The sequence below is a fragment of the Fukomys damarensis genome, unplaced genomic scaffold (assembly GCF_012274545.1).
Source record: "Fukomys damarensis isolate Sample0158 unplaced genomic scaffold, DMR_v1.0_HiC HiC_scaffold_30, whole genome shotgun sequence".
Lineage (NCBI taxonomy): Eukaryota > Metazoa > Chordata > Mammalia > Rodentia > Bathyergidae > Fukomys > Fukomys damarensis.
The window spans coordinates 6,352,042-6,377,565 of NW_022900942.1; the positions used below are offsets into that span (position 1 = coordinate 6,352,042).

At 41.8% G+C, this 25,524-nt stretch overlaps 1 protein-coding gene across 1 annotated transcript in view; it reads right to left on the reverse strand.

The window, feature by feature from the left end:
* Nucleotides 1–25,524, reverse strand: part of LOC104849257 (RNA polymerase II subunit A C-terminal domain phosphatase) — a 74,425-nt gene that overhangs the window by 9,656 nt on the left and 39,245 nt on the right. The window contains exons 11-12 of the mRNA XM_033757425.1: nt 2,593–2,700; nt 2,245–2,324 (exon numbers count right to left, since the gene is read on the reverse strand). Coding sequence (XP_033613316.1) covers nt 2,261–2,324; nt 2,593–2,700 — 172 coding nt within the window. The 3' untranslated portion in view covers nt 2,245–2,260. The remainder of the gene's footprint in view (nt 1–2,244; nt 2,325–2,592; nt 2,701–25,524) is intronic.

Consider the following 25,524-nt stretch of genomic DNA (forward strand, 5'->3'; position numbering starts at 1 on the left):
GAAGGTTGGAGTAGCCAGAAACATGGATCATCTGAGGAAAGTTGCAAGGAGTGTGCAAAACTGGCTCAAGACAGAAGCCTTAGAAGCTACAATCTCCAACAGTGTAGTAGGGCTGGAGCCATCCAAACTTTCTGGAGTTCACATCCTGTCACAGATTTCTCTGGATGCTAAACATGGAAGTATGGGACTTAATATTTGCCCTACTGTGCTGGGTATCTTTCCAAAAGAATTAAAAGAACCATACCACAGTGATATATGCACACCCATGTTCACAGCAGCACAGTTTGTAATAGGTAAAACTTGGACACAGTCCAACTGCCCATCAAATGGCAACTGGATAAAGAAGATGTGGTTTTTCCTATAAAACGGAGTATTACTCAGCCAATAAAGAATGAGACACCAGAGTCATTTATAGGAAAAGGGATGCGTATTGAGGACAACTCTTAAGTGAAATAAATAGGACACACATGTAAATACCAGAATAGTTTCTCTGGTATGAAAAACTAAAGGTGTAAATAAGATTCAAATTGTATAACTGATAATGTGAAATAAGAAGAAAAGGGCTAAAAGTGTAGGGGAAGTGGGGCGGGTGGGGAAAGGAAACAAGGGAAAAGAAAAAGTATGAGAAAAGGAAAAAAGGGAAACAAAGTCTTTGTAAATAGGGCAAGGTGGAGGGGGTAAAGGGAGGGCAGGGATATGGGAAAAAATGAGGACCAAGATCTGTCATATAGAGGTACAAAATCCCAACGAGGAATGTAACGGTATGGCATACCCAAAAAATACCAATAAACTCAATGAAAAGAAATTTTTGCCCTGCTGGATTTTGGTCTTGCTTTGGTCCTATTCCTTTCTATCCTCCTAATTGGAATGGGAATCCCCCCACCTTGTACCAATGTATTTTGGAAGTGTTTAACTTTCTTTCATTTTTTACACGGGTTTGCAGCTAAGAGTTTCCCTTAAGCAGACTGGACTTGGACTTTTCAGCAATGTTGAAACCATTGGGACCTTGGCAACTCTTTAAGAGATGGACTTAATACCTTTTGCATAAAGAGATATGCACTGAGTTTATTGGGGACCAGGGGTGGAATGTTTTGGCTTGTATGTAGATGTCCTTCCAAAGCTTCATGTGCTCTTAGGTGGGGCTTTTTGGAGCTGGTTGGATCCAAGGTACGTGGATACTGGGATCAAGAGTGCACTGTTCTGAATTAGTCTACTGATTGATTCATTTAGTATCATTCCGGGTGTGAATAATGGAAAGGCCCACCCTGGGTGGCACCACCCAAAAGGCTGGTGGCTTAGATGTGAAAGAAGTGAAAGGGAGGTTTGCTGCCTTCTGCCTGCCCTGCCATACACTATTCCTCCTTGATGATAGCCCTCTGTCACGCTGCCCTGCCTTGGAACCAGCTGACAATGGAATGAAACCTCTACAAACTGTGAGCTGAAATAATCTTTCTTCCTTTAGCTTTGGGCATTGGGTATTTTATCCCAACAACAAGAAAGTAACTAAGACACTCAGGAAGCTTCTGGAGATGAACTCCAGCAAAAAGAGAGGAAGAGGGAATATACTAGAAAAGCAGCAGACTATTTCCAGGGCAGAGAAAGGATTAAGACTCAGGAAGGAAGGGGCTTCCCTCCCTTAGGGATAGAGAGAATGGAAGAATGATGAATAAATGAAAAGATCAGACAATTACCAAATCTAGGTAAGTAAAAAAGCAGGAAGTATGCACACGGTAGTCTATTAAATTTAGCAAAAGAATTTACAGTTGTAATCAACATTATATAATTTCACAACCCATACTTAGATAGAATTAGACTGGTAGGAACACTATATTCTTTTCCATGCTAAGGGTACAGCAGCTAAGCTGACAGTTTTAGTCCTGACACTCCAGAACAATGATGTGGTTATCCTCAAGAGGTAACCCAGTGGACTGGTGGTTTTCATTCTAAGCCTTTTAATGCATTTGAGTTTTATATTAGTTTATGTATCAATTTGATAAATAAAATTTTAAAACCAAATAGACTTATTTACTCTAGAATATATCCTTTCCACCATCTGAGCAGACAGAGTTCGATAGAATACAACGAAAAGTCCATGAAACAGACCCAGATAGACAAGGACACATCTGACTTATCACTGTACATAATGAAGTACAGACCATGATAACACATTGGACAATGCCTGGCACCCCAAGGCCAGTCGCAGGCTGGGCCCTCCCTCCGCCCGTCCTCCCCTCCCTCCCTCACCTGGTACTGCGGATGCCTACAGCACTCCTCTCACTGGATGAGGTGGACCCAAGAGGTTGTTCCCTGTGGGCTCCCGGTGCCTAGCAGATAGACAAGGACCTTCACTCAGGTTTCTCTTCACCTCTGCTGTCTGTGACAAGGACACATCTGACATATCACTGTACATAATGAAGTACAGACCATGATAACACATTGGACAACGCCTGGCACCCCAAGGCCAGTCGCAGGCTGGGCCCTCCCTCCGTCCGTGCTCCCCTCCCTCCCTCACCTGGTACTGCGGATGCCCACAGCACTCCTCTCACTGGATGAGGTGGACCCAAGAGGTTGTTCCCTGTGGGCTCCCGGTGCCTTGGGCTTCCTGGGCCGAGGTGCCCTTTCCTGGTCATCATCCTGTTCTTCTGGCTTCTTCTTCTCGCTGTCACTCTCATCACTGCCTTCTCCAAGGATGTCATCAACCTGATAAACAGCCAATAGTCAGTGCGCTTCCAGCTTTGTGAAGGATCTATGTGACTCACACCTCCCTCCAGAAGGGATGACAGCAGCTTCCCACTGTCCCAACACAAGGGGGCTGTCAGGGCCACTCTGCCATGGGCCAGATGTGTACTTCTGCTTTCTACTGGAATGCTGTGGTCTGAAATGAAGCCAGGCCTGGCATCAAGGTAAAAGATGAGTGCACATGTGCAAAACACAGTGCAGCACACTTGCAGCCATAGAGTCCCTGGGGAGTGAGGATGACAGGGTCCTGGTCACAGGTTTCAATCCCTTCAGTGTGCTGTACCGATGGATTCCATGTAACAGGGTGTTTATTTAAATCCTTTTAAATCCATGAGAGCATGGTTTCCTACGAACAGAAAGGGTCCTCAATCCTTCAGTCTGTGTGTTCACATCTTCCTCTCCAATTTACCTCACATTTGGGATGCAAATGATGGAGAGGAAGCCAGGCCCCCCCATACCTAAGACAGGGCAGAGGGGAGTTAAGGAAGAGACAGGGACAGAGGACAGCGAAATAAAATGTGCAACAGATAAGAGAGAAAAGAGAGCCAGTGGGCTGATAATTTTGTGCCCAACACTGCCAAAGTCCCTCCCCGAACCCCAGCATCCAGAAAACAGGTGTATCGTGACCCTGGTATGCAGGTGGGCGAGAGCTCTGTGCATAGAGTGTGCGCAGAACCAGGGCTTGACCTTGGTACTCTGGACTCAGCACTCAAGCTCCCACCGCCTCTACTGCACTGTACGGAAATGGTGTGGTGCAGAAGGTGCAGAAAAGAAAAAGTACACAGCAGAGAGGACAAATTCAGCTATCTACTAGGGAAGGGAGGTTTATTTAGTATGTAGCACTGATGACATGGCTAGAAGGTCCTGTCCCTCAGGGAGATGGCTCCTATGTGGGCGAATCTCTCAGGGGCTCATCTTGAGAGCCCAGCTTTACTCCAAGCTTTCCCAGGCCATGGGCAGTGAGACAGCACAGCCACAGGGGCCCTGAGACAGGTAAGACAGCCAAAGAAGGATCTCCAAGAAACCTTCTCAATGGCTGTCCACTTGCAGAACACCCTAATCCAAAAAATGGTATCAAACATCCTTGCCAGCACCTATGTGTTGCTGACAGCTGAGCGAAGTGAGTACTAATTCTGTCTGCTGGCTGGAAGAGTCAGAGAAACACTTTGTACAGCCAAACCAAACTGCAGACACACACCAAGTGTGACCTTGTCTCGGTTGTGCTTATGTCTGCTCTCTTTCTTTACCTCTGACTCACTTAAAAGTATCTATTTGGGAATGAACCTATTTTTCTAAGGCTTTCACAAAAATAATTGTATCTTATGAAAAAATAGCTGTCTGTAATGAACTGTTTGCTTCATTAAAAGATACTAAGGATAATTTCTTTAAATATCAAGGAAAAACTTGAAAGTATATAAACAGAGAAAACAAAATTTAATTTATACTGAATTAAGTCCTAAGAGCTCTACCACTGCTTACTGGCCTTTTGGCTAAGATCAAGTGTAGGCTAAAATCTCTACCAAAGGGCAAATACTGATCAATGAAATGCTACTGAATCTTGTCAACACCTGGAATGTAAATGTTTCCATCAACCACACTGTAAAGAGAGAATTAATTTCATCAGAGCTTTTGACTTGGGCAAGTGAGGTAAAATGGCTTACAGAGAGAGCAGGGAAGGAAGAAGCAGAACGAGAAGGAGGTGGAAAGACACAATTTGAATGTAAGAAACAGAACAGACAAAAGCAGATTAGCTGAAAGGAGGCATGGGAGCTCACCAAGCTGTCCAGTCACAGGCTTCATTTTAGCTTGCAGCTCAGCAGTTTCCTTTTTTCCTACTTTCTCATTATCATATTATAGAGGGACTCTGACAGACTTGGGGACAGACTATCATTCTGGCCTTGCTGGCTGAGATCAGCAATGGGTGAAAGTGAGAAACACATGAATTAGGGCTCTACGTCAGCTGTCACAGGTGACAGGACACAGGACTGTCTTTAGAAAGCCATCGCTCACGTGAGCTGTAAGGAACAAATGTCTTCCTACTGTGACATCATATCATCTAAAAGTATTTGGAGCTAAGATAAATGTATTCAGCTTCTCAGCCAAAAGAACCGCTGTGGTCATTCTGATAATGAAACTAAAAGCATTTATAGATGCATCAGAATTAACTTTCTCAGACCCTGAAAACAGGAGAGCTGCAGAGAACCATACGGTCTCCAGTTTACCTATCCTTAAACTGCGATATTGCGGGCACCAGTCAATTCCTGACACATAGGACATGCCACTCACACTTCCTTTGAAGGCTAAGCTACAATTACTGCTACCTCTTGGAAAACCTCAAAGCACATTTTCATGACTGCTGAAACTGTGGGATCCCAGGCTGCAATCCTAACAAGTTCCAAATGCACTGTAAGTACTATTTCCTTGTCCTTCACTAGGTTGATTTCATCTTGGCCAGTAGGATCTTGTGCACTTTACACACACAACCCTGCCTGAACTGTTTGGGTGGGAAATACTTCTGTGGACACCACTTGTAGTGGGCTTTTCAAGAAGTGCCAGAAGCTATACTGAGTACAGGAGCCTGTGACTCCTCCAAGGACATCATGAGGGAGAGGGAGGATGTCCATCACTCCTGGGATGGGCCTTGCCTTGGCCTCATGGAAGGGACTTTCTCAAGGGTATCAGCTGTCACAGAAGGTACAGCCTTGACCCCTTGCTGCTGTGGGGACTATAGGAACTGCTCTGAGCCTAGTCCCTGGTCCCACAGCTGCAGGGCTGCCATGAACTGAGTGTAGCTTGAGAACCAGCAGAGGACCGCCACTCCCACCCTCCACCCCGCAACTCCCTATGCTGGAAGCAGAAGGACACAAAGCCAGGCTTGTTCTAAGTTGCTAAAGCTAAGGAAACTTGTTATGCAGCACAGAGAAATAATATAGTGACTAACAAGTATTTTGAAATGGAATGATATCAAGCGAGAAGATATTTTTTTGTGAAAAGAAAGCACTTCAAGGCCAAATAGAAACTTTAATGACAGGTGAAAAAAAGCCTCAAAATTGGAAAACAAACTTGAGGTATTCAGGAACTGCTTCTCAGTAGGATTTAGACTTTCACGCAGATGCTGGCTGTAGGCAGCACATATGTTCTGAAAATGACTTATGCAAATGACATGCTCTATAGCTCACCAAGAAGTTCTCTAAGTAGAGGGAGGAGGTGACAAATCTTATAAAACAAAAGATAACTATAATTTCTTTCTTGCATATAGATTTTCATATATAATAAAACTAACTCACTAAAACTTCAGTAATCAAAACTTTCAAGAAACATTCAGACCTTGAAGAGATATAAACATTTCTGCTAAATATTTATCAATTTAATAAAAGAAAAATCCAAATACCTGATCTAAGAATGCTCAGATCCCTTTTTTTTTTGAGACAGGGTCTTACTATGTAGCTCAGATGGCCCTGAACTCACTACAATTCTCCTGCCTCAGCCACTTGACCGTTAAGATCACAGGTATGCACCACCACGCCCTGCTAGGCTCACTTCTTAAAGTGGCTCAACAACCACTATTGATCAGCTAATACAGTATATAAAATAATTCATTTTTAAAGGATTTTGGTTAATCAGGGTAATTTGTAAGATCAGGTAACAGCTTGCGATTAAAACCACAAATTGACACAGAGAAAAAAACTGCTACTGTTTAGTAAGACGTAGTTCTCAAATATCACTAACATACATGTGTATGTTTTGAAAATAATCTTCAGGTTCATTAAAGCATACTGTCACCGAGAGGGGTTTGCCCCTTTAATTTATTCCAATCTATCATTAATTGCCATAAAGTATTTGGAAGAGGGTTTGATGTGTTAGGAGGTGACTAAAACATGGTTGGATAAATGGTAAATTCAGTAAAACATACACACTCAACAATTTTATCTTCAGAGTGTTACACAGGTATTAGGAAAGAAAGAATTCTTACTAGAAACGGCCAGTTCCTATTCAGTTCTTAATTCTCACCTAATTAGCACCCATCACCTTTCCAGGTTCCTTAACTGAAGGAGAAAAAGACTGCAGAAAAAAGCACAGTGGATGAGTGAGGAGGCAGCTTGCATGGGAGGCCACTCAGGGCCAGCACAGTCCTAGAAGAGCACTGGCCCCTGGCTCCAGACTACTCTCAAAGACTGCTGGTCCTTCCTTACAGGATGCCTGTTCTTCTGCTGAGTATCCTTTCCCAAGGCAGTTGTTTAAATACAAGGTTTATAGAAACAGACAAGTGGGAGGGCAGTGAAAGGAATGATGTTCGTGTCTCTATTTCATTGCTGATATTTTCAGGTATTATCAGACCGTAACAGTAAAGCTACTTGCTTCCTAAAACCAAAACGTGAAATTATGTGAGACACAAGAGTTCTCTGCCGCTGAGTTCCCTCCCAAAATGTAACTCTGGGGAGCCTGTAACCTGCACACGTCAGTGGATCTCCTGATTTCATCTGTGGGTTGTGAGCACTTTTCCCAAGACATTGTGAAACAAACTGGGCCACGAGGCAGAAGACTTGGGGCCGGCTCTGCTCAGTCCCTGTGCTGGCTCAGAATCCAAGACGCAAGCATAAACTGGTAAAGCTCCCCTGGTTAACCAAAAAAAAAGTTGAAGATAACACACCAAGAAAAGTTTCAAGCCGTCGTGAAAGCAAGCAGTTAAATTTTGGTAAATACTTCATTGTACATAAAATCTACACAAAATATACCAAATCCAAAATTGATATGATCTAATGCAGAAAAATGTATAGCCCTTCTCTCTGCAGTCTACACGAACAGAGGACTGTGTAACGCCACCTCCTGACCACCTCCGTTCTCTCCCTTGGGACAAGAAGTTGTCTTTCCCCCTGGGAATGCATCACATTCTCCTATTTCTCCAAGGACAACACTACACAGGCAACCAGTCTGGTGTGAGGAGACCGTAACAGTAAAGCTACTTGCTTCCTAAAACCAAAACGTGAAATTATGTGAGACACAAGAGTTCTCTGCCGCTGAGTTCCCTCCCAAAATGTAACTCTGGGGAGCCTGTAACCTGCACACGTCAGTGGATCTCCTGATTTCATCTGTGGGTTGTGAGCACTTTTCCCAAGACATTGTGAAACAAACTGGGCCACGAGGCAGAAGACTTGGGGCCGGCTCTGCTCAGTCCCTGTGCTGGCTCAGAATCCAAGACGCAAGCATAAACTGGTAAAGCTCCCCTGGTTAACCAAAAAAAAAGTTGAAGATAACACACCAAGAAAAGTTTCAAGCCGTCGTGAAAGCAAGCAGTTAAATTTTGGTAAATACTTCATTGTACATAAAATCTACACAAAATATACCAAATCCAAAATTGATATGATCTAATGCAGAAAAATGTATAGCCCTTCTCTCTGCAGTCTACACGAACAGAGGACTGTGTAACGCCACCTCCTGACCACCTCCGTTCTCTCCCTTGGGACAAGAAGTTGTCTTTCCCCCTGGGAATGCATCACATTCTCCTATTTCTCCAAGGACAACACTACACAGGCAACCAGTCTGGTGTGAGGCAGATGTAAATTCTGTCTGGGGGACCTACTTCTGTCTGACACAGAGCTCCCACACATTCCTCCAGGTCCCACGCAAATGCCCCTTTACACACAATGCTCTGATCCCATCAGAAAGAGTAATGGAAAGGACTCGGGTAATACCACATGGCTGCATTTTCATTCCATTCTACAACTGGTTGAACTAGTCTATATGAGAGGAAACCAAAAGTCTTTGCCATATTTGAGAACTTTTCAGCCACTACTTTCAATCTTCACACACTTTTTCTGTATCAACCCTCTTCTCGTCCCTTGGGACTCCATTACACAAATGTTAGGCCATGAAGATTTCCCAGAACTCAGGCCATTATTCTTCCAATCCATTTCCTTGTTGCTTGTCAGTCAGGTAATTTCTGGGATTCTGTCTTAGGTTTACGCATTAACCCTTGGTCACCTCTATCTACTAAGACATCCATCCAGTAAATTTCAGTGATTTGCTATCTTTAGTATATTTTTCATTTCTGAAATTGGTTCTTTTCTATAGTTGAGAATTTCTATCTTTCCCTTCAGGACTGTTTGCCTTTTATTAAATGTGGCTACCTGGGTTGCTCTAAGGTTTCTGTTTGGTAATTCCAACAGCTAGTTGTTTCAGGGCTAGCACTGGTTGTGGTTGTCTTTTTACCCTTGGAATTCAACACATTCATCATACTCTCCCCAGACAATGCTAAATTTGTGATTTGTAGACAACCAGCCTTGGGACATAAGTTCTGCTTTGCCTTCTGTGGACAGGGCACCAAGAGGCACTTCGAAGCATCTGCAGTGCTGCAGTTTCTGTCCCAAACACCCTCAGTGCTCAGGCAGTGTCTCCTGTCCCAGGTCAGTTCTCACAGCCAAGGGTCCATGTCTGTGTTCTCAGAGTGAGCTAGAGGGTTGTGTGGGCTCACGCCTAGTACCAGTACTAAAGAACTCCTCTCCAGGTTTCTCTCAAGCTTGACACCTCCACCCCACAAGCAGTTAGCCTGTGCAGTTCTGTGTTGAGTGGGGATCCCCCCAGTAAAGAGGCAGGAAATGGAGTTGGGGGCTCCTGCCCCCACTCTCTGGATAGCAGGGTACCTTCCTGAGCTCTTCTGGGCAGAGGTGAGGGTCCACTGTTTCAGGTAATGTACTGCTGTGGAACTGCAGCCCTGTGCAGGGGCTGGCCTTAGGGCAGAGCCAGGAAAAGGGGGCAGGGAATCACACCCTAAGCAGAAATGGATCTCTGACCAGGCCTGCAGCCCCTTCCTAAAGCCTCAGGCTCCACGGCTTTGTGCACGTCCAGCACAAAGAGGGGATGGGATACCCAGGTGGAAATGTCAGGGGATCCAGGTCCAACTGTTGCTTCTCAGGGTGGCATGGATCTTCCCAAATCTCTTCTGCCAGTGGGATTTTCAAGACTTCACTAGCAGCCATCTCCTAATGTGCCCAGATTTTTGTGGCTATTGTGGGCCAGTTTGGTTTTTCCTCCAAACTAAAGTGCTTTCCTTTTACTTACCAAGTACATTTTACTGGAACTATCATCACTTGGGCTCTGATTATTTAGGGCTACTAAACTTAATTATTTGGGCATATAAATGAACTTTATATATTACAATGTTACATTTTAAAATAGAGTATTGTCTGTTTATACTCCAAGTGTTGCATTTTCTGCTATTTTAGACCCACAACCCACGCTTCACCACAGAAACTTCTTATCCTCAAGGTCTGACAAACATGGACAGATCAACAGTGAGCAGCCAGGAGACATGCATCATTTCCAATGAGCCACCTGACAAAGAGGAACATGAAACAGAATACGTAGCCAGGTAGGGTGGTGCACACTGGTAATTCCAGCACTCAGGAAGCTGAAGCAAGATGATCACAAGCACAAGGTCAGCTTGGGCAACTCAGTGAGACACTGTCTCAAAATAAATGGCTGGGGATGGAGCTCAGTGAGAGCCCCTGGGTTTGATCTCTAGTATGGCAAAAGCGGTGGAGGGAGGAAAGAAAGCAGACAGGAGCAAAACTGAGGGAAGTACACATATGGATGTGCACACCAGACACATGAGTGGCAAGAGGGGCTGGGAGATGTGTACCCTGGTGGCCTAGAGCTGTGAAACTTCATTTTGCTATGGCTCCATAATGTATGTGCTTACTGTGGTAGGGGGTGAGGAAGTAGAAGTGGTGGCACCAGAAGTCTTGTTCTCTACCCTGCTCTCTGTGGCCCCACCCTGAGAACGCCCAGGCCAATCCACAACTCCCAGGCTGGCTTCTCTCTGCTTTGCTTTTCCTCTCATCCAACGTTTCTTGCACAGGGTGAGACTTTCCTATTATATTTGAGGCAGTCTCCTCACCTTCCAAAACTGTGAAGCAGGGCTCAATCCCTGCTTGCTGAACATAGAGGGAGGAGGTCGTTACCTTCCCCGAGAAGAGGAATACTATTTAGAAGTTCCCTGTGCTTTCCTTATGCCAATGACTCTGATCACTACATATTGGCTTAAGAGCTACAGGACATTGATTATAAAAAATGACAGCATGAATACAAACGAAAATTACCTCTGGGATGGCACCAAATCTACCCATCCCCCTCCTGTCCCCAGGTGCGTTCTCTATAGCTCTTGGAATAAACTCCCTTCATCGAAGCACTGTGAAGCCAATGAAAATGTTCCTACTTAAAATATAGTAATTACCAGAGACTATCTGCTTCCAGGAAAGGAAACACGTCTTATGCGGCTTGTGTGTGAACATGACACACAGCAGGGGTGGGAAAAACAATTATGTGGAGAAATTACCTGGAACATCCCTAGCCAGCTGTGAATGCAAGAGAGAAAATTTGGTGATGTGACAGGATCTTGGTGACATTAGCACCACCATGGGCACCTGGGAGTAAAATCATGTTCAGAGAGAAGACACCAGCCCTGTGGGTTTTGTGGCCTCTTTAGAATGCGGTAGTTATTATTCTAAATTAGCTCATTACAAATGGGCCATAAACTTTATCCAGGGTAATAAAAACATTAATTGATACAAATAACATAGGCAAACACCACTAAGCTTTGCAGCTCTTAAAAGATTTTAAACAAATGTTCAAGTTCCAGAGACACAAAACTGCCAAATTAACTATTAGGGCTGGAGTTTGGCTTGGTATACACTGTATGACTAGCAAGCATTGAAGCCCTGGAATTGATCTCAAACACCTAAAAAAGCAAAAACAAGAACCTATCTTAAAGAGGGGTGTGGTGGCGAATACCTGTAATCCCAGCACTCAAGAGTCTGAGGCAGGAAGATTGGGATTGCAGTGAGTTTACAGCCAACCTGAACTCCTTAATGAGACCCTGTCTCAAAACAACAAAAACCAAACCAAACCAATCTTACTTATGTGAGTAGATGTCACTCTGCTGAAATTAGAGGGGCTGATGACACTGGTGGGGCCAGGAGGCTGACATACATGAGGGTAACCTGATCTGCTACTGGTGCTGTCAGCTACCTGTTCGTGTCCTCAACATCCCTTGGAAAACTCTTCTGTGCACAACAGGACAAAAAAGAAACCCAAGTGCTCTTCACTAGACTGGCACATATTTTATATTTCCTTGAAAAAAGGAAGTACAGTGGACTCCTGAGTTACGACTCCAATAACCCGACATATGGACAACATGAGTTATGACTAGAAATAATTATAATTGGGGGGATGGGTAACAGGGATTGAACTCAGGACCTTGTGCTTGCAAGGCAGGTCACAGAATTTGTTTTAACTTATGAACAAAGTGTTGAATTATGACCCAAATGCCAGCTATTTGTGCTTCCAGATGGTCTCAGATACATATTTAACCTTAAACAGTACTGGAAGGAACATTACCACATCCTTTCCTATGTGGGGTTAATAGAGAAATCCTGGGTCAATGTCTATCTAAGGACACTGAGATCTGTGTGCATACAGGAGAGAGACTTTGAAGGCTGTGTAGAGGAGCCTGAGCCTTCAACCCTAGACAATCAATTGAGTTCATAAGTCAAGGGTCCAATGCAGGAGATTTTAAGAGATTAGCTTGTAAAACTTCTGAGCATTCCAAGGATGTAGAGTGCTTCGTGCTGCCTAGTGTACAGCAGGGACAGCAAGGCTCAACAAAGGACAAGGCCAGAAATGCTTTCCAAGCCATGTTTTAATGACGATTCTGCAGCAAAATCAAGAGGGCTGTGTGCAGTGTGAAGCAGCCAAGGAGACTGAAAATCACCTGGAAAACCAATGATCGCCAGTGGATCAGAGTCACAGCCTGTGTTGCTCCCCCAGTGGACCACAAGACAACCACAGGAGAGCACCTTATAAAATGACCGCTGTGTATGTTCCAGGATCCCCATTCCTGGACTCTGGAGAGCAGATGGTGGAGAGAGAACAAAAAAGCCAGATGACTGACTCATTCAACTCTCTCGCTCTTGAAACTTCACCATAGATGCTTCTCACAGAGAACCCACTGAAGTAGTTTGTGCAGAAGATGCTTTAGCACTCAACAGAAATAAAATCTACTGGTAAATTAATGCCTTCTTAAATTGGTTGGTGTGGAGATACACCAAAAAGAGGCGGAAAAGGCAGACAAACCTCATACTTGTTAGGGCTTATGGCCCTTCCAATTTACCAGGGGGTTCTGTCCTGTTTCCATATAACTAGGGTTATGCAGTGTTCACAGGACTGTGAAATACCTGACGTTCAGAAACCATTATTTCAAGCAATCTGAGACAATTAAATAACAGGAAAGGGGTTCAGAGGAGGGCCAGTGACACACTCAGCAGGAGAGACAGGTAAGGCAGCTCACTTGTGCCTGTGAAGAGGTGCTTGCAAACAGTGGTATTTATGATTCCTAGGATGTCTGCTCTGATCCTAGCCTCTTGGGCACATTGACAAGGTAATGCACGTCCTGACACTGATTAGGATATGCATGTGACTTTCAAATGGAACTTCTCTTTTGCTTTTTCTTCAAATATACAGTGTTGTGAAGAATGGAATGGCCATTGACTTAGAATCTAGGAGTCTGCAACAGCCTCGCGTGAAACTTGATGCAAACCAGCATGATGGGGAAGCTGTTCCCAAGATTCCTCACTGCACCTATTAGAAGAGCTGAAGGAGAAGAGCAAACTGGCTGGGGAAGCAGCCTCTCTTGGTCTGGCTGCAAAGAAGCTACTAGATACACATGAGTGTCACATTTCACTAAATTTTGAGGAATAGCAAAGTCCCTTCTAGTGTGAGCTATTTGCTGTGCCTCCTGGGGACCCTCCTGTACCCTAACAGCCTTGGGGATGACCATACACATCAACAACAGGGTGTGTAGCTCGTGCACGAACTCCCCCCCACCCCCAGCACAGGAATCAGCTTAACCAAGTTGAATTCTGAAGGAAAACTGAAAAGACATTACAAAATGGAAAGATAACCTCTTGTTCTTGAATTGGAAGAACCAATGTTATGGAAAACAGGGACCAGGGATATAGCTCAGCAATACAGTACAGCCTAGCAAGCATGAGGCCCTGAGTTCAATTCCTGTAATGCCCACAAAAGCCATATTATCAAAAATGGTATAAACCAAACATTTATAGATTTAATGCAATCCTTATTAAAATACCACTACTATCCTTCACAAAAGTAGAAAATGTAAACCTAAACTTCATGTGGGACCAGAAGAGCCAAAGGAATCCTCAGCAAAAAAAGAGCAAGGCAGGAGGATTCACAATACCAGATTTCAAGTTATATTACAAAGCAATAGTAAAAAAATCATGGTACTGGCATGAAAATGGAGAGGCAACAGATCAATAGAATAGAACAAAAGGCTCATAAAAAATAGCCTCTTTAACAAATGGTGCTAGGAAAACTGGTTATTCACATACAGAAGACCAAAACTAGATCTCTATTGCTCACCCTATACTACAATTGAGTCAAAGGGATCGAAGACCTAGATATAAAAACAGAAACTCTGAAACTGCTGGAAGATAAACGAGGAGAAATACATGAAGCCACAATCACAGGGAGACTTCCTGAACAGACCCTCAATAGCACTGGAAGTAATATCACGAACCAACAAATGAGATTACATCAAATCAAAAAGCTTCTGCACAGCAAAGAAAAAAAATCAAGAGTAGAAAGATTAATATACAAAATGGAAAATAATTTTTGCTAAAGAAAAGTTTTGCTAGCTTTCTTCAGACAGAGGATTAATATCTAGACTATATGAGGGGAGAAAAACCCACCAGGAAAACAAATGACCTAATCAAAAGCCAGGCAAATGAACCAAAAAAATAATTCTCACAAGTAGTACAAATGGCCAATAAGCCAATGAGTAGATGAAAAAAATGTTCAACATCTTTAGCCACTAGAGCAATGCAATCAAAACTCTGAGATTCCATTCTATCCCAGTCAGAATAACAATCATCAAGAACACAAGCAAAGAATGCTGGTGAGGATGGGGGAAAAGGAATAGTACCATCGGGTGGTACAAGCTGTTCAAGGCTACAATCATGTATTCACAACCCTGCTGTGAAATGTGTTAAACCTTATCTAATACACTCAGTCATGGACACTGAACTCGTGGCCAACAAGCCTGAGCACAACTTCTGCCACACACTCATCATCTACCTGAGGCACATCACAGCCTCCTGGACAGAGGGCACTAGACAGCACTTCAGCCCTACACTCAAGACCACTTTAAATGGCAAAATTAGCAAGAAGCACAGAGATGTTTTAAGTGTGGCCCTGAAGCAACAGACCATGGAAAGGACACATGTCTACGACATGAGCTCAGGAGGAAGTGTCGCCTTGCTGGGAACGTGTTGGTGACCCCAACTGTTCACTGCTCTGTATATGTCTGTGAATATCTGAAAAGGTATTGGTTTTAGGATTATGAATACATTTTAACAGATTTTTCAAATGCAGAATGTAAATAATGAGACTATATGGTAATTATGTAACCATACTTCAAAAACTATTTTAATTTATAACTTTACAGAAAAAAAGGAAACTTGTCTATAGTCTAAGGTGATATGAAATTCCAAGGCTTACAAATGTGATGAGAGTCAACTATCACTCTGCTGTGTAGAAACACACCCATCTGCTCCAATCAAAACACACCTTGAGCTAGGCGTGGTGGCACATGCCTATAATTTCAGCACTGAGGAAGGCTGAGGAGGGAGGATTCCAAGTTTGAGTTCTGCCTGGGCAACTTAGCAGGACTCTGTATCAAAATAAAAATAGAAAGGGTTGGGATGTAGCTCAATAGTAGAGTGCCCTTGGGTTCAATTCTGAGAACAAGAGCAGGGGTCAGAGAGTCGGTAGGAGTGGGGTGGAGAAAAAAGATGCACCTTATCTTGAGTAAAACATGTCCTCTAGTAGATTCAACCAGGCACCATCCTGATAGTCCTCACCTGCTGATGCTCAAGCCCTGGGAAGTCAGTTCTACTGAGTGACAGGCTGCCAAGGCTAGTGTGCAACCTGATTTTAAATTATATTACTTTTTATCTGAGAATGGATTTTTACAGTCTAGATTCCTTCTCACTCTTATGACTGAAAAGATGACCCTGCCTACCTTAATGAAATTCTGAACGTATGCACCTCACTTTTCCAATGTACCAGGAGAAATGATACACAACGTGTGTTCATGCTCACACTGTTAAGACAATCATGCTTTCTAAACAACACTTTTGAAATAAGTTGCAAGGATGATGGATAAGGTACCTGGGTGGAGAGGGGAACCTCAGGCAATCTCACAGTGAGTCAGTAATGCTTGTCAGTATGCATTCACACTGAGGCCCAAAGACACCCCTGGTCTGTGTTCTCACTTTTTCAAGGCTTCCTTTACACCCATAGATTAAGACTGAAGCCACCGGGCTGGGGATTTGGCTTAGTTGTGCTGCCACTTATCTTACAAGTGTAAGGTCCTGAGTATGATCCCTGGTACAAAAAAAGGTTGAATCCACCTAAAACTTGGGCATCCGCCTAACTATTTAGGTTGTGTAGGTGTCTGCTGTCCACACTGCATGCTGACAGGGTATAACCTGGAACCTTCTGGAAGTAGAAGGGTGGAACAGTGGTCTCATTCTAGCTCCATTGGTCTCTAAGGAGTACTTAGTCAGGGAAGGGAGGCATTTGCACTTGGCTCGACTTTTAATCACTACTGACATTAGGGTTGTTAGGCACCATGCTAAAAGAACACAGGGAGGGATATAGCAGCCATGCACCACATGGCCCCTGGATTTTGCATCCTGGATGCAGCCATTTGTCAAATCTGATATGACTCTACATTTTTTTTATCCTTGGCATGAGGCAGCAGAGGCACAGACCAACCAATCAATCTGACCAATCTGATCACAGATGAGGCCAACGCCCAAGGAGAGAAGGTAACCTGGAGGGGGCCAGCAGGCCCAGCGAGAAAGTACAGACCTTGCCAGCAGGACTAGGCCCAAGGAAGGCCTGTGGCTATTGTAAACCACAAAAACAGGATGGGGTTTTATTCCAAAAGTGAATCCTTCCTGGTAGAATAGAGTTGGAGCTGAAACCCAGCGCAGAGCCTGCCACACTACCAGAAGAGTGTTTAATCAGGCACTATTTTGGCAAGAGGATGATTATTTATTTATTTTTAATTATTTTTCCTGATATTGGGGACTGAACTCAGGACGTTGTGCTTGTGAGGCACGTGAAGTGCCACTGAGCTAAACCCCTAGCCCGAAGACAACTGTTTAAAACTGAGCCAAAGAACAACTACAGAGTAACTCTACTTCAGGGTTTCCAGTGTTACCTTTGCACAATGGCTTGATAAGAAACAGCCACTGGAGATAGCTATAGAGAGGGTGCAGCTAGACACAGAACCCCTGAGAAGCTAAAGCTCAGGCCAGGAAGGACCCTAGTGTGGCCCTCCACAGCAAGAAATTAGGCCTAGCAAGTGTAGCTTTCAGGAGGCTGGATCTGAAAGCACTGACATTAAATACAACTATATGCTTGAGCCCCTGCTCCACAGCCTACATGTACCAGAGACCAGAGGGTTGATGGGTTTTCCCAATCTTTCAGTGTGAGCAAGGACATTCTCCAGCTTGAATGGTTGCCACAGTCTGGGGTATACAGACAGAGGAGTCTTTGGAGGAGGCGGGTGCTACCTCATAAACCTACAGGCTATAAAGCTAGGTGGAAAGAATCATGAGTTGTTGGATTCCAAGATTGCAAATCATGGAAAGAAACCATTCATCCAAAAACACAAGAAATGTTATTTTTGGACTCAATTTTTATATTTTTTCTTTCTTTTTCCATCATTGGTTTTTTGGTGCTTGAAGTTCTTTTTTGTTTTGCTCAACTTCTTTTCCTTTTCATTTTTTCCTTTATTTTGCTGTTTTTCTCTTTTTTCTTGTTTGTTCTTTTCGTTTTTTATCCAATACTATCAATATCTTTTCACTCCTCAATAAGATTCTCTGACTCACTTTTCCCTCCTCCTCCTCATCTTCCATTAATTTTTCAAATCTTACTTTTTTCATTCTCTAGCTGCCACCCCCTGTCTTTACTAGCAAAACCATTAAGCTTTACGAATCTTTAGATAACATTTATTTATTTATTTATTTTGGTACCAGGGATTAAACAAACTCAGGACCTTGTACTTGTGAGGCAGGCGCATTGCCACTGAGCTAAAAGCCCTGGCCCTATTTTATTCTATGCTATTACTCTTCAATAGTGTTCTATTGTTACTAGAGGTAAAGCTGTTCCATTTAGTAGATATTTACTGTAGGTTTGTGTTTGTATTTTTACTATGAGTATAGAACTTTTCTCTATGGTTATGGTACACTATTGATTCTTAGGCTATGTCAAAATCCAGTTTGATTTTATTTCTATAGCCAAGGTGACACAGTTGTTTCTTTTTTCTTTTTCTGCGTGACATTATTTGGATCGCCTTTGTGTCATTAACAATACTGTGGGCTCATTCCTGGAGAATTGGGTGGGTGCTGACCCAACTACATTGCAGTGTCCCTTCCCAAATAAACAGGATGGATTTTGAAAAGAGGAAAAGCCTACAGTTAACCACACTTAAGAGTATATCACAAAAAAGCAGACAATAACTAAAGAGGTATCCATTCTAGCAACAAAGCTCTCCATTATAATTAACACAAAAGCCTCAGCACACACACAAAAAACAAAACAAACAAACAAAACCACAACAAGCCAAAATAGAAACATGATAAGACAAGGTAACAAAAGTCCTTCATAAACTCCCCACTCTCCCAAATCTGATCCATGGGGCACTGACCAGGAGGAAATCAAAAGCAGCATAGCCAAACTATTTGAAAGAGTAACAAAGGAGGTGGAAAAAAATTGGTCAATATAGTATTTAACAAGTTCAAAGTAGATATAACAAATAAGGGATATAATAAAATGATCAGGAAGACACTAAGGAAAAGCTAGCTGTGCTAAACAAAATGATACAAAGCATGAATGTCCAGTTTAGCAAAGTATTAGAGTCCATGAGCCAGGCATCATGGCGCACACCTGTAATCCCAGCACTCTGGAGGCTGAGGCAGGAGGATCGCTGTGAGTTTGAGACCAGCCTGGGCTACACAGTGAGTTCCAGGTCAGTCTCAACTATGTAGTGAGACCCTGTCTCAACCCTCCCCTCAAAAAAGAATTAAGAGTCCATGAAATAGTATCAAACAGAAAGTCAGAAGACTAAAAATTTTATTGAAAGTATGGGCAGCAGAAGTGACCAATGTGAGGACAGAGTGTCACAACTAGAAGACAGAGCCCTTACTGGTGACTAGTCATTGAGAGAAACCTTAAAAACAAGAGAATATAAAATTGATCAAATAGGTGCTAGATGATGGAAAGAAGACTAATTTAAGATTAGCAGAATTAGTGAAACATCAGAAGACAACAAGAATGGCATAAAAAACTGTTTACCCTAATAGGGGAAAACTTTCCAAATATGAGAAAAGAAGTTAACATAAGGCATACACAACCCCAAATAGCAATGATCAGAAAGAACATCTCCATGACAAATTAGTCAAAATCCCGTAAGTCAAACAGATGGAATAAATTTTCTTGTCTTACAGAAAAACAATGAATTACAGCAGACTTTTTAATACAATCCTTAAAAAGTCAGAAAAGCTTGGAGTGAAGTGTTTCAAGACCCCAAACAAAATAACTTCCAACCTACACTGATATATTCTGAAAAATTACCTTTCAAAATTGATGGAAAAATCAGCTATTTCCATGATAAAGAGCACATCATTCATAACCACCAAAAAGCACACCAAAAAATTCCCAAGGAAACCCTAGAGAAAAGGTGAATAATGCCAAAAGGTCTAATAGAAAAAATGCAGGAGGGCCAGGGATTTAGCTCAGCGGTTTGGTGGCCTGCCTTGCAAGCACAAAGACCCAAGTTAAATCCCTGGTACCAAAAAAAAAAAAAAAGAATAAATGCAGGAGCGCAGTTAAGTAGAAGGGAAAGAAAGGACCTTAACAAAGGAAAATAGTATGATGACATAAAGTAGCCAACAACTTTCAGTAGTAGCACTCAATATGACTAGTCTCAACTCCCCAATCAAGACACAGTTTGGCAAAATGCATCGATCAAGAAAGAAAATTTGCTGTGCACAAGAAACAGATTTATCTCCCTCCCCAATTCATAGAGTTAATATTCAATGGTGCTGGGCATGGTGGCACATGCCTATGATCCCAGCATTCGGGAGGCTGAGGCAGAAGGATCACTGTGAGTTCGAGATGAGCCTGGGCTACACAGTCAGTTCCAGGTCAGTCTCAACCACATTAGTGAGACCGTGTCTCAAAGAAGAAAAACAAACGAACAAAAAATTCAATGGATGGAAAACAATATTTCATGCAATGGAAACCTGAAAACAAGCAACAGTAGCTATCCTACTTTCAGACAAAGTAAACTTCAAGCCAAAACTGATCAGAAGTGGCAAAGATGGTCATGATGTATTGGTTAAGGGAAATTCAACAGTAAGAGATAATTATAAACATATGCACCACACACTGGTATGGCAACTTTATAACAAACAAATGGACAAAACAGATCAGATATACATCAACACATTTATAGTGAGGAACCTTAATACTCAACTGTCATAAACAGATCAACTATACAAAAAAAAAAATTCAACAAAGAAATATCAAAGTTGGAAAAAAACCTTCCAACAAACAGACTTAACAGATATCTGAAAAGTGTTCCACCAAAGAACAGAATACATATTCTTACCAAGCAGCATATGGAACTTTCTCTAAAACACCACATATCAGACCATAAAATCTGCTTAAGGGAATGGAAAAGAATAAAAATTATCTCATGCATTTTATCATAGTGCAGTGAAACCAAAAAGCCATAGAAATTATGCAAATACATAGAAATTAAACAATACATTCTTGAATAATCAGTGAGTCACAGAAGACGTCAAAGAAGAAATTAGTTTCTAGAATCAAACAATAATGTCAGTACAATGTACTAGAACTTATAGGACAAAATGAAAACTGTCGTAAGAGGGGACTTTATAGCTGTGAATACCCACATCAGAAAAACACAGTGAGCCCAAATAAGTAACTGAATGATGCACCTCAAAACAAGAACAAAGATAAGAGAAGAAATGAATAAATGAGTTTGAAAAAACAATACAAAGAAGCAATGAATGGAAGAAAGAATTGGTTCTCAGAAAAAATAAACAAACTAGAGAAACTCTCAGCCAATCTTACAAAGAAATAGAAAAAAAAGGCAATGTAATCGTTGCAATTTGAAGTGACAAAGGTGAGCTAGGGATTTAGATCAGTGGTGCTGCTGCCTGCCTTGAAAGTGCAAGGTCCTGAGTTCAATCCCTGATACAAAACACACACACACACACACACACACACACACACACACACACACAAAAAATTACAATGAACACTGTCAAAATCCAGAAGATTATTTTCAACTACTCTTAAAATCTGTACTCCAAGAATTAGAGAAGTCAGAAAAAAATGGCCAGATTTCAAGACAGATAGGAATTACCAAAACAGAACCAAGAAGATATAAAAACAATAAGTAATTCAATAAAAGTAATGAAATTGAAGCAGTAATAAAAACCCTACCAATTAAGAAGAGCCCAGGTCCTCATGGATTCACTGTTGATTTCTTCAAGAACGTCAGGGGTGATCTAACACCAATGCTCCTCAAACTTTTTAATGAAATTGAAAGGGAAGGAGTACTCTCTTAAGTCATTTTTGGAAGCCAGCATTATGCTGATTCCAAACCAAAAAAGAGAACTACAGGCCAATCTCTTTAATGAATACAGATTTTTAAAAAATCCTTAACAAGATACTGGCAAATAATGTAACAAATCATCAAAAAGATCATGACCAACCAAGTTTCATCCCAGGGATGCAAGGATGGTTCAACCGACACAAATCAATAAACATACAGACGCAAATCACATAAACAGATCATCTGAACAGACGCAGAAAAAGCCTGTGCCAAAATTTAACATCTATTTATGATAAAAAGTCTGAAGAAAATAGGTATAAAAGAACCTTATCTCAAACTGATAAAAGCCATTTATGACAAATTTACAGCCAACATTGTATTACATGCGGGAATGCTAAAAGCTTTTCCACTAAGTAAGAAACAAAACAAGAATGTCCACTATCTCCACTTCTGTTCAACATAGTACTCAGAACATTAGCTAGAGCAATCAGGCAAGACAAACAAATAAAAGGGATATATTTGCAGTTGACATTATCTTCTACATAAAAGACCCAAAATAATTCCACCAAATACTCTTAGAACTAATAACCAAATTCAGTAATATAGCAGGGTACAAAATAAACACACAAAAATAATTAGCATTCTCATATACCAATAATGAACTCATTAAGAAAGAAATGAGGAAAACAATACCATTTACAATACCAGCAAGAAAAATTAAATACTTTGAAATTAACCTAAACAAGGAAGTAAAGGACCTCTAAAATGAAAATATAGTGCTCCGAAAAAGGAGACTGAGGAGAATACCAGAAAATGAAAAGACAGTACCAATACAGTCAAAATAGCCACATTTCCAAAACTGATACACAGACTTAATGCAATTCCAATCAAAATATCAACAGCATACTTACAGAATTAGAGAAAACAACTTTAAAATTCATATGGAGTCAGAAGAGACCTAGAATAGTAAAAGCAATCTCAGGTAACAAAAGCAAAGCAGGAGACATCATAAACCCTGATTTGAAATTATATTACACAGCTATAGTGATTAAAAAAACCAACATATTACCAGCACAAAAACAGATATGTGGCTCATTGGAAAAGAACAGAGAATGGAGAAACAACTCCAGACACATTCAGCCATCTGATTTTTGACAAAGGGACCAAAAATATACACTGAAGGAAAGGCAGCCACTTTTTAGCAAATGGTGCTAGGAAAACAGGTTATCCCCATGGAGAAGATTCAATCTAGACACATATATCTCACTATGTAATGAACTAAAATCAAAATGGATCAAAGAACTAAATGTTAAAACAGAAACACTTAAGCTGCTAAAAGACAAAATCGGTAAAATTCTTGATGACAGACACAGGTAAGGACTTTCTGAAAAGAACCTCAGTAGTGTAAGAAATAGTACACAAATGACAGCATATCAAATTAAAAGGCTTCTGCACAGCAAAGGAATCAACCAGTCAGGTGTGGTGGTGCAAGCCTGTAATTCTCGCACTTAGGAGGCTGAGGCCAGCCTAGGCTATGTAGTGAGTTCAAGGCCAGCCTAGACTGCCTAGTGAAACCCTGTCTCCAAAAACCAAAAGGTAAATAGAAAAAACAAAACAACAACAACAAAAGAGAACAACCAAAACAGTGTAGACAACCAAGAGAATGGGAAAACAATTTTGCCATCTACTCCTCAGACAGAGGTCTTGTATCTACAATATATAAAGAACAACCCCCCATAAAAGACCCAATCAAAAAATGGACCAATGAAATAGGCATTTCTCAGAAGTAGTAGTACAAATGGCACATACATACATACATGAAAAAAAGGTTCAACATCTCTGGCTATTAAAAAATGCAAATGAAAACAATGCCGAGATTCCATCTTACTCCAGAAAAAATGGCTATCATCAATAAATCAAATAATATCAAGTCCTGGGCAGGGTGCAGGGAAAAAGAAACTCTTTTTCACTATTGGTAGGAATACTATGGAAATCAGTAAGGAGAGAGATCCCTCACAATACAAACACTAGAAATTCCACTCAACCTACCTGCTCTCTCCTTCTAAGTATATTCCTGAAAGAGTTAAAGACATATTACAGTGATTATGTACATGTCCATGTTTAAACAGCACAATTCATAATAGTTAAGTATTTGAAGGAATCTATATTCCTTCAGCAGATGAATGGATAAAGAAAATGTGATATTTATACACAACAGAAGAGTACTCTCCCATAAAGGATAAACCTGAGTCATTTGTAGAAAAATGCCTTGTACCTTGAGACCATAAGGTTAAATAAAATAAATCAGACATTAAGTTTTAATATTGTGTGGTTTTTTAAATATGAGAAACCTGAAAGAAAAATAAAGAGCAAAATAAAAGATATATATAGGAAAGGAGGAGATGTTTTTCAAATGAAAACCAGACCAAGAGATGAAGGGTGGAGGAGGAAGGGGATAAAAAAGAACTGAGATGTGTTATATGCGTGTAACAAGTTCCCAAGAGGACATAACATGGACTGCTGCTGAGTATGCAGCTTCCTTCCTTTTATTATCTACTATGGAGTGTAGTACTCAAACGCCCTTCCACTTAGGTGCCCAAAGTGGTCAGAAGTCTCAGGAGCTGCAAATGAAGAAAGGAAGAGTCCAGCAGAGAGAAAGTAGATTTATCTGGGGTGGGATTGTCTTATCTGACTCAAGAACAGGGAACCTGCAAGGGAACAAACATAACTGAAACCAGAAGTCTGATGGGGATTGGTGGCAAGGAGGAGCTGTGTGTACCTTTCCCAAGGCCACAAGGGTGCAATTTTCCAGTTCTGGCCCTCAGAAGTCCAGAGTGGGTCTCACAGGACGAAAACTAAGATGTTGTGTCAGCAGATTGGGTCCTTCAAGTAGGATCCCCTTTCTGCCTTTTCCGGCTTCTAGAAGTCACACGGTCCTCAGCTTCTGGCCTTTGTCATCTCCAAACCAGCAGCATCCTATCACCTTGTTGTCTTTGCTTGCCACTTCCATCATGAGGAACCACAGGAAGTGTGCCACTTGGGGGCCATTTCCTCTGGGTTCTTATTACTATCTGCAGAGCCCCTCTACCTTGTAGGTCAAATATACACTGCAGGATCCTTTCTCTTTTCAATTCCACTTCATCTTATGGATGAACCTTAAACCAAATATGAGGTTTAGGTTACTGTTTATTTATGAAAGCAAACTCAAAGCTGTGACTCAACTACGAAGCCAGGAAGGAAACTGTGACGTGGCAGTGGCGGTCAGGCAGGAACAGATCAGGGTCTACGAGCTCCCTTCCCATTCATGCCCAGCAGGAAGCAGACGCTGTTCCTGTCAAGCCATCTGAGGCTTGGGGGCAAAGAAGTAGTCATCAAGGAACATTCTTATAGAGAAACATTTTCATCAAACAAAAACAACTGATGTTCAAAAAGGCAGAAACGTCACAAATAGAGAAATTCAGCAAATCCAAAAAAAAAGGGTTGAATCCTTATAAGGCAAACTATTGTCTGAAGATGATGGAAAATCTGAGTTACGGATGAGATTCTATCCTGAATATAACTATGTGTATTTTTCTGCTATTGCTAAAAATAAACAAAAACCATTTTCTTGTTTAAAAACTACTGCACATCCAACAAAACAATATTCCTGACCTTGGCACAATGATGCCAGATGGATAACTGCAGATGTAGATGTATCTGAATGGAGCAAAGCTTCACCAGAAGGCTGGTAAGAATCCTGCAGTTGTGGCCCAAGACCCATTTTTCTACAGTGGTCCTTTCAAAGCAGTCTGCCTAAGAACAACACTGCACAGACCACCCCTCGCAAAACCCCCAGCAGGCAATACATTTTGTCAAAGAATGACATGGCATGGACTACTTGCCAGAAAAAGTGCTGGAAGGTGTGAAACCCACCAAAGTACTGTCCAGAGACCCAGAAGAATGTGGGTCAAGGGACACAGGAGTCACACAGAGTCAGGCCTTGTACATGAGCAGCAAGTCATGTAATAGTGGGTCTACTGTTTTAAAAGCTAGGAGACAGAAAACAA